We start from the raw sequence: 10,996 nt of genomic DNA, 5'->3' as shown, positions 1-10,996 counted from the left end.
CTTTTGATTTTATTGATTTGAGTTTGATCATTTCTTGTTGCTTGCAGTTACTTCAATCAGCGAATTTATCATTTGAGTAATTATTAATTTATGTATTGCCAAAAATGGTTATGGTTATGAAGACTAATGAATAACAACTCTAACTCACAAAAAGCCCTTAAAAATAACAATAGCCAATTTTTTATTTTTTCCAATCAATAATTCAAGCATACATAAAAGCTTTAAAATCCAAAATATTACATTTAATATAGGAATTTTCTGAGTTATGTGCAAAAGGTGTTTTAGGAGAAAAAAGAGTATGCATATAGAGAGAGAGACTGTGCCCCAAGGCATTGCAGCACCACCACCGAAACTAGAAAGTGGGTGCTCAATTGAAGTTTTGTAAAATGAATGCATTCAGCTCTCACTAAATATGATACTTGCTTGGTTTTCTACTCAAAGCATGATAAATTGGATGAAATTAAAAAGGAAAATCCAAGAATGTGCTCAGTTAAGCATAATATATATTTTGGGAACTTGATCCAAACAAGGTCTCCTGTGGTACACCGATTCAATAATCTTTTCCTAGATCAACAGCGCATTGAAAAAGGTCCAAAATAGGTAGTTTAGAAATTTATTAACATTTAAAAATAATTTTATTAAATCTTTTATGAAATCCTACACTCTCACATCTCTCGGAATTGCTTTAGGGCTAAATAACATATGTGTTCTATCTTTATGCATGGCTGGCTGACAAGCATATAATTTAACTATAAACTAGACCTGTTCACCAGCTCCTGGGTGGAAGGAGGAGTTAAGATAGATACCTACGTGTGTGTGTGTGTGCGTGTATATATATATCACCTGCTAATTAGCCCATTCTTTATCACTTGTGTCTCTTCAAATCTATTCATTATATTATTTTTATTTATTTTAGGACAATGTATAATTAAATCTTTGAGATATAGTAAAATTTATATAGTAATTTTTTTATATATATTTTTAATAATAATTTAATTTTAAAATTTAATTCTATTAACAAATAAATTGACCATTGACTTTAATAATTTAGTACCCGTTTAATACTATTGTTGAAATGTTAAAATTATTTTTTAAAAAATAAAATTTATAAATTTTAAAAATAATAAAAATGCTCTTTTTCTGAATAGATTTATATATGTCCACCAATTAAATAATTTGAAAAAAAAAATTACATGTTATCTCGGGTTAACCATAAGAACTTTGTCAATCTCATTGGCTACTGTGAAAAGGATGAACCCTTCAATAGGATGATGGTATTTGAATACGCTCCTAATGGAACCCTCTTTTAGCATCTGCATGGTAATACTCACTGTATATTAATTTAACGATGAAAATTTTGATAGATTTCTCCTGTGTTAATTTAGAGGCTGAAACATTTATTCTGTATCTTCAGTTAAAGAAATGGAAGATCTTGACTGAAGTGAAAGAATGAGGATTATCATGGACATTGCTTATTGCTTACAATACATGCACCATGATTTAAATCCACCAGTGGCACATTCTAACTTGAATTCACATAATATCTTTCTAACTGATGACTATGCAGCTACAGTAATCTCCTTCATGGGTTGGCTTCATTCTATTTTGTTTCTTTAATGTGTCTTCTCACCGTATCTATGGTCCTTCATAGATTGTTGACATCTCTTTCTTGCCACAAGATTCATCCAAGTAGAAGAGCTCAGGTAATAATGAGTTAGTGCATTCTACATTGCCACCTTTGGCTGATGTAGAGACAAATGTCTATTGTTTGGGATTCTATTGTTAAAAATCATTTCTGGAAAACTCCAATACTCGAAAGAACAAGGGTCCCTCGAAAAATTAGTAAATCTTTTATGAAATCCTATACTCTCATATCTCTGGGAATTGCTTTATGGCTAAATATTATTTGTATTCTAGTTGCATGCACGGCTGGCTGACAAGCATATAATTTAACTATAAACTTGCAAGCTGCTAAATATTTGAATGACAAACGTAGTATCAATTATATGATTGACCCAACCCTTAAGTCTTTCAAAAACAATGAGCTTGACCTCATATGCGAGATTATCCAAGAGTGCATACAACCAGATCCAAGGCAAAGACCAACAATGAAGGATATCACTTTCAAGTTGAGGGAAGTGATTGCTATCTCATCTGGTCAAGCAATTCCAAGACTTTCTCTGCTTTGGTGGGTTGAACTTGAAATATTATCTATCGAGGCGATTTAAGTTCTGTCTCTCTCTTCTTCTTTGTATTGCAAGTCAAGTCTCTCTCAGACTTCATGCCAAAAATCTAAAATTTAGCTTTTTGATATTGTAATTGGAGTTGCTATGTTTTGGCAAATGATTTTCTGAAAAAGCACGAAAATTTTGATTACAATACAATATGAATATTTAATTATGTAGATGAAGATATTTTCATTTGAATTTAAAAGAGTGTGATATCAAGTATTATTCAACTTGCACCTTTCGCTTGACAGATTTAGATTTGACTACTTACTAAAAAAAAAAACCTACCCACTCAAAAGTTTTTTTTTTACCTTACCACACTAATAATCTAACATAAATTAATTATAATTAATTAAATCATAAAATTTCATTAAATTTGTAACACTTTTTTTAAGACAAAATTGTAATGCCTATTTATATTAAGATTAAACTAGACCTGTTCATCAGCTCCTGGGTAGAAGGAGGAGCTAAGATAGATACCTATATATATATATATATATAGCCCATTCTTTGCCACCTATGTCTCTCCAAATCTATTCATTATATTATTTTTATTTATTTTAGGACAATGTATAATTAAATCATTGAGATATAGTAAAATTTATATATTAATTTTATATATATATATTTAATAATAATTTAATTTTAAAATTTAATTCTATTAACAAATAAATTGACTATTGACTCTAATAATTTAATACCCGTTTAATACTGTGGTTGAAATGTTAAAATTATTTTTTAAAAAATGAAATTTATAAAATTTAAAAATAATAAAAATGCACTTTGTATGAAAAGATTTATCAATATGTCCACCAATTAAATGATTTGAAAAAAAAAATTACATGTTACTCATGCACAATATTCGTTTCAAACTATTTTACACTTTTAATGGAATTTTAATGTAACTCTAATTTTTACACTATAATTTAAATGTTATTAAATTCTTTACTATTTTTTGTAATTACAAAATAAATTAAATAAATTGAACATATTTATATTTAAAATAAAAAAATTTAAATTTTTGAAAAATAATTATAAATTAAAAATAATAAAGGCATATAATATTTGAAGCGATTCACGAAATAAAATCAAAACTTAGGTTTTTTAATTTTTTCAAAATTTCTTTCTTATTAAATGGTTTAAAAAAATATATTTCGTATTATACAAATTGTTTATTTTGAGTTTTTCTTCTCTTTCTTATTAATTTAAATTATTATTAGTATATGTAAAAAATGATATCGAGAATAAAATTTTAGTAAAAATTTATTTAATTGATTTTAAATATGTTTGTTATTGGATTTTCATATTCATATTATATATATGAACAATTGAAAATTTTAAGATCATTTCAAAATTATGATAATATTTTGCAATTATTTTTAATGAATGTTTAAAATAAAGAGCATGGCTTTTATTACTTGAGATTAATTTCTTTTTTATAAATCATAAATGTATACAAATTTTTGAAATATAATTTTTAGTATTATAATTAATAATAAATTAAATGAAAATTATTTGAAAAATAAGTATGTTATAAGGTGAACAAATTTTTTTACTAAAAAATTTTAAATAAGTAATTAATTATGAGTATTTTTATAAAATTATCTTTTTAGAATTATCATTTAATATATTCAAATAAAGTCTAATTTATCTACATAATAATTTAAAATTTATTATGATTAGATTTTATTTATTTATAAAGACAAAATTAATTATGAGTCATAAATTATTTAATTCATGTGCATCGTATTTTTTTAAAATTATATATATATATATATATATATATATATATATATATATATATATATATATATATATCATGATTTAAAATAATAAAATAAAAAATAAATTTTTATAAATTGAAATTCATTTTCAATTGTGCTTTATGGACTCATTTCAATTAAATTTTAGCATAAATTATAATTTAATTAGAAGTTTGACAAAATTATAATAAAATATTTTTATTTTTAATTTATTAAAATTATTTGCTCAATTTTAAATCTATCTACAATATAGTATCACCGTTAAAAAATATATTTTTTTATTAATGAAAGTGAGAAAATAATTAAAAAAATATAATTTGTCTTTTAAAAATTTTAAATAACTATTTTTTTTAAAACATGAATTGTATGTTATTTGTATTCATTTTACATATTTGTAATTTAAATTTTTATATATAATCTTTTTATATAATATTATATTATTATAATTTAATTATTTTTAATATCTAGTTAAATTTAATTTTTTATTGCCATAATATTAAATTACCATCATGACATTTTATTTTTAATTAATGTTAGTTAAAAAAATTGTAAGAAAAAAAATTAATAAGAAATATTAAATTAATCAATTAAAATAATATAAATAAAATACTATAAACATGATAGAAGAATACAAAATCTTACCAGAATTAGTCTCAGCGATTTCAAAAATATCTATCAAATAAATAAAATTATATAAATAAGTTTAGAAAATTACACAAAAATGAATATGTAAATGACAACAAAATGAGAAAAATACCTAAGAATTAGCTTCTTGAAATATCCAAATGGTTTAGGTAGCCTTCTATAGTAATATCCCTTCTTTTTTAGTTTTTTTATAATTATTTTTAATAAAAATTATAATAGTTAATTTTGAGACCTAATAAAATAAGAATTTTATATCTAATAATATTTAATTTTTATTTTACTTAAAATACATTTTTAAATAATAAAAAAATAATTATATATATTTTAAAAATTAAAGATATTTTTATAATCCCATTATTCCCCTTCTCACTTTTATATATATTACAAATATATTAGATAATAATTAATTTTTTTCAATATCTTATCAATTAATTTATTTAACAAATTAATAAGTTTCTTCTAATATATAGGTGAATAAAATGAATATATCATGTATATGTGATAAGTTAGTTAGATATTTACACTATAAAATTTGTGATTTTGAGTTAGTTAGATATTTGCAATATAAAATTTGTGATTTTGAGTTAGTTAGATATTTACAATATAAAATTTGTGCTTTTGATGGTCCATAATTATTACTTCCTATAAATTTATATTATAAAAAATTAATAAAATAATTGTAAAAAAGAGTCATGTAAATTTTGATAATAGAATAATTCAATATAATAAAAATTTTATAAAAAAGTTAGAGAAAGTGAAAATAACTCTTTATTTAACAAATCTGAATCAATTATTTTAACATATCACTAATCTTTCTATGTAAATAAATTTTTTATTTTTTAATTATATATTTGATTAATAAAAATAATGTTATATAGGTGATAAAATATATTTTAATTTTCACGATTTTTATTAAATAATTATTCAATTTAAATAAAAAGTAGAACCTATAAATGATGGCTAAAAATAATTTATATCTAAAAATTTCCAATTCTATTTTGTCAAAATCTATATATTATTAATCAAGCTAATTAAAGAATAAAAATTAAAATATTTTAGTAACTTGAATAAGAAAAACATAGATCATCACATTGACAAATACTAAAAATATATTATAAAGTTTTTTTAGTAATATTGCAATATAAATTTTTAATAACAATAATTATTCTAACACCAATTCGTAGTAATATTTAAAAAAATATTGAATTTCATAAACAAATTTTAATTAAAATATTTGATTTAAATGAAAAATAAAAAAAAGAGCCATAAGAAATTATCTTTACTTTGACATTCTCATGGAAAATTAATGATTTCATTACAATAACATTAAATTAAATATATATATATATATATATATATATATATATATATATTAAATTAAAATTATTTCAATAATTTTAATTTTGGTAATTTCAATCGATTTATTCAATCGTTTTAATTATTAACGATTTCAATTAATTTTATCAATAAATTTAATTAAGTTTATTCTATAACTTAAGAATTAAAAAATCTTCTTTCTTTTTTATGTGCTTAATAATATTTTAAAATTATTATTTTACCATAATAAGAATAGAGATATAACTGATTTTTTAATTAAAGTTTAAGATTTAAATTTTTGTTTCCATTTCAAAAAAATAGGTTTATTTATATTTTTACATAGTCTATATCATATACAAATGTGGGAAGAGAGAATATTAGTTTTTCCAAAAATGTCATTTATTTCTCGAATTAATTGCAATTATATTTTTATTATTTAAATTAATTTTAATGTTTGTATAAATTTGAAATTATTAATTTTAAAAATCATATAAATTTAAATTTCTTAATAATACTTATAATTAACTTCAATTAAATATAAAATATTATAAAAAGTAATTAATTAAAGAAAGAAACTAATAAGTGAAAAATAAAAAAAAATGCAATTAATTATATCGATATATCTGTATTATATATAAATTTATAAAGGAGGGGAGAACATTAGCTTAGTTTTGCCCAAGTTTCCTTTCATTCTTAAAATTAATTAAAATTATATTTTTATTATTTAAATTAATTTTAAAGTTTATGTCAATTTAAAATTCTTAATTTTAGAATTAATATAAATTTAAAATTATTAGTCCAATTTATATTTAATTTTAATTTTACATGAAGCAATTAACTAAAATAAAAAATTAATAAATAAATAAATATAATTTGATCGTATTGCAATATTGAATAACATAGTTTATTAGTATCTAATTTTCAAATTTATATTTATAATTAGTTATTTATTATATATATTTAAAGATATTTTATTAGTTGCATATTATTTTTATAAGTTAATTTTCATATAAGGTTTTTTTTATTTCAATAAATAATATATTAATATTTATAAAATTATAAATGTTAATGAAAATTAAATATTTTTATGTCTATAATTTATAAAAGCAATAAAAAGAATATAAATCATCTAAAGATTATTATTAACTTTAAAACTTATTAAATAAACAACTTAAAAGGAATTTTATTTAATTTTAATTATTTTCAATACTAATAAAAAAATATTAAAGACAATTAAATTTAAACCTAATTAATTTATTCTTATGTATATATATGAAGGAGGACGGGAAACATTGGCTTTGCGCAAATTGTCATTTATTCTTAAAATTAATTATAATTGTATTTTTATTATTTAAATTAACTTTCAAGTTTGTATAAATTTAAAATTTTTTATTTTATGGTTAATATGAACTTAAAATTCTTAATCCAATTTATACTTAACTTCAATTAATTATAAAATTTTGCAAGAATTAATTACCTAAAATAAAAATTAATAAATAAAAAATATAATTTGATTTTATTACAATATTAAGTAAAATAGTTTATTAGTATATAATTTTTTTAAAATTTTGATTTATAATTAATTATTTATTATATATATTTAAAAATATTAATTTGTTACATATTATTTTTTATTTAAATTCCATCTAAGATATTTTTAATAAAACAATATATTAATATGTATAAAATTATGAATATTAATTAAAATTATATATTAATGACTATAATTTTTAAAAATGAAAATAAAAATAATATAAATCATCCAAACATTATTATTAATTTTAAAATTTGTTAAATGAACAACTTAAAAAAATTATTTAATCTAAATTGAAGACTAATACTAATAAAAAATATTTAAAATAATTAAATTTAAATATAATTAATTTATTCATTATGTATATCTTTATTATTGCAAGTATATTTTTATTTCAATAAAACGATTTATTAATATTTATAAAATTATTAATATTAATTAAAATTAAATATTTAATGACTATAATTTATAAAATGAAAACAAAAATAATATAAATCATTAGAAGATTATTAATAATTTTAAAATTTGTTAAATGAAGAACTTAAAAGGAATTATTTAATTTTAATTGAAGATCGATACTAACAAAAAAATTAAAGATAATTAAATTTAAACCTAATTAATTTATTCATATGCATATTTATATTATTACAAGTATGATTTCTTAAAAATTATTATTATAGAGCTAGCATTATACCACCTATATAAAATATTATCTCTTGCACTAATAATAAATAAAAGATAATATTGATAATATATTAACTAATTAATTAGATTTATATTTATATTATTAAGATATCAATATTTTTCTATTTTTATTCTTTTTAGTGTTAAAAATAGTAGTGTTCATAATCCTTATTATTTTGAATAAAAAGAAGAATTGATAAGAATTGAAATAAAAAAAAAATATTGGATAAACCAAGCCATATTTAACTAAATTTATTTTATTGTGTTAATATAATTCTAATTTTCTATTAATAATTAAATCAAGAATAATATTATACCTAATTATACTGAATACCAAATAAAGAAATAATTAAAGCTAAAATTAATTTTATAAAAATATTTTTTTATGATGCTTTTAGAAATAAAATATAATTTTAATATAATTAAAACTTAAATAAGTAATAAATATAGTGTATTTATAATAATAGACTATGCACTAGAATATATATACAGATATGAATGAAGGACAAACTTTTTAAACTGATAAAATTATTATTATTATATTAATCATATAAATTTATTTTTTTTTCTTTTAAATTTTATTTTTTAAAATTTATTTTATAGAAATTTTGTTATAATTTTTAATTTAGAAGTAGACCTCTCTCTCTCTCTCTCTCTCTCTCTCTCTCTCTCTCTCTATATATATATATATATTATTCAATTTTAATTAGAATATACATGATTAAATTTATATATTAATCAATAATATATTTATAACATATATAATATAATCTATAAATATATTAAATAATTAATATATAAAATAGATATAAAATTTTTTGTATTAAATAATATGACGATATAAAATTTCAAAATATCAATATACTAAAAATGATAATTTTATAATAATAATGCACTAAACTAATAAAAATTTATTTTAAAAATTATTTTATTTTCTAATTTTATAATTAATTCCCTTTCACATTAATTTAGGCATACAATTTTATTATGCAAGTTAATATCATTTTAAATTACAAAATATTAAAGTAAAATATATGCAAATCAAACTTTTCTTAAAAAAATAAAATAATAGAATTTAAATGAATTAAATTCATGGACTAATTTATATTTATTATTAATTTATTTTAATTTTTAAATATTTTCACCTATTTATATTTTAAAAACTTATTATTATTTTATTATTATATTAATATTTTAACACAAAATTTTTTTAAAATACGATCAAATAAAAAATAATTTTAAATTAATAAATATTTTTATTTATATAATTAATTAAAATGACATTAAAATTAATATTTTAATTTAAACAATTAAATATAATATTTGTAATATAATGATAATATTATATAATATAAAATTAATAAAGCATTATATAAAAAAAAATTAAATTATGAGTTTTTATAATAAGAATAAAAAAAAAGTTAAATTAAAACCACTGAATAGTACATGCATATTAATTAAGATAAAACCAAATCAAGACAAAAGAAAACAAGTCTAAAAGTGAAAATCAAAACCCCTAAAACCCTACAACTGGAAGTTTCTAATTAATAGTGCAAACCTTTTTCTTTCCCCATTGTCTTAACAGAATTTGAAGTATGTCAATCCCAGCCAAGAACTCCACGCATTGTAGTGGGCTCAAAACATCCAAAACTCCCTTCAAAGTCCTAAGCCTTACACAATCTACCGCTTTCATCACCTTTTCTAGTCCTACCATTACTCCTTTCAGTGCCACCTGCACCAGCCTCTCCACCTGCCTCACTTCCTCCCCATTCTTCACTCGAACCACCAACCTTACCAACTCCAGCATCTTCCTATCTACTACAACCACTTGTTGCCTCTCCATTTCCCTCTCCACCTTCTCCTCTTCTAACCTTCTTTTTAGCCTCAAAGTCTCAATATTTCTCATATGTTCTTGTGTTAATTCAACCAGACTCAAACTGGGAACACCATTTGTCCTTATTGAGTTACCCAGTTTAAACACTGTTAAAGGTTTCCACCTAGTAACCTAAGAATACACATTCTCTAAAGGGGAAATCCAAATTGGACAAAAGAAAGCAAGCACATCTTCATGGGCTAAGGCCCATTTTATAGTGTAGTAGTCTTTGTATTGTTGTGTGACTTTGGACACTAAAGCTTGTAGCTCTTGCTCACGCTCACACCCAGTTTTAGCTCGATAATCCTCAGACGCCCTTCGCAGGTGTTGCAGATACTCATGGAGTTGACACATCCACTTCTCAAAAAACTCAGAGAACCTCTCTTCAACTTTAGTTTTCATATCTTTCCCCCTTCGTTTAAGCAAAGAGATGGAGAAAGAAGAGGGATAGCTAGCTGGTTAGGACTAGTGGGAGATAGAGAGAGATGAATAGGGTGATATGTTTTTATATATAAGAAAAGGTGTGTTTGTGTTTGGCTTACCTACAACAATGAGTCAGTGGTGTAACGCCCTCACTGTAGGTAGTCCGTACATTTTACTGTTCTGACGACTAATGTCTGTTCGGATAGTCAGGATGTCTGGAACTACACTTAAACTATAGTAACGAGGCATAAATTAATGAAATAAATATTAAAAAAATATAAGAAAAATTTTGAGAAATAAAATAAAATTTAGAGAATTTATTAATTGGTATAAATAATAAAAATAACCCGATGAGCACCAGGAAGGGAATTTGGTAATTTCACCGCTAGAGGTGAATTTTGACCTAAATGGCAAATTAAAATTAGAAAATGAAATAATTAATATAAATTAAATTTATGAATTTGAATTTGGAAAATGAGAAGAGAAAGAAGAAGAAAAGAAAAGAAAAGAAAAGGAAAGAAAAGAAAAG

At 20.5% G+C, this 10,996-nt stretch overlaps 1 protein-coding gene across 1 annotated transcript; it reads right to left on the bottom strand.

Annotated features, from left to right (window-relative positions):
• Window positions 1–1,196: 1,196 nt before the first annotated feature.
• LOC110652920 (protein DOG1-like 4) lies at window positions 1,197–10,446 on the bottom strand. Its single transcript, XM_058129375.1, has 3 exons — window positions 10,234–10,446; window positions 9,730–10,176; window positions 1,197–1,313 (listed from the first exon to the last, which is right to left on the bottom strand). The coding sequence occupies exons 1-3, from the start codon at window positions 10,444–10,446 to the stop codon at window positions 1,197–1,199; spliced, it is 777 nt and encodes a 258-aa protein (XP_057985358.1).
• Window positions 10,447–10,996: the final 550 nt, after the last annotated feature.

Source organism: Hevea brasiliensis, chromosome 11, assembly GCF_030052815.1.
Source record: "Hevea brasiliensis isolate MT/VB/25A 57/8 chromosome 11, ASM3005281v1, whole genome shotgun sequence".
In the NCBI taxonomy this organism is placed as follows: Eukaryota; Viridiplantae; Streptophyta; class Magnoliopsida; order Malpighiales; family Euphorbiaceae; genus Hevea; species Hevea brasiliensis.
The sequence above is the reverse complement of the archived record's forward strand: the minus strand, read 5'-3'. Positions and strand labels throughout refer to the sequence as shown.

Coding starts and splice junctions, on each gene's coding strand:
- LOC110652920 (XM_058129375.1), bottom strand. CDS start 10,446: ATGAAAACTAAAGTTGAAGAGAGGTTCTCTGAGTTTTTTGAGAAGTGG. Junction 10,177..10,233: donor GGGCCTTAGCCCATGAAGAT/GTGCTTGCTTTC, acceptor GTGTATTCTTAG/GTTACTAGGTGGAAACCTTT. Junction 1,314..9,729: donor GACAATGGGGAAAGAAAAAG/GTTTGCACTATT, acceptor ATTACCATGCAG/ATGCTAAAAGAGGGTTCCAT.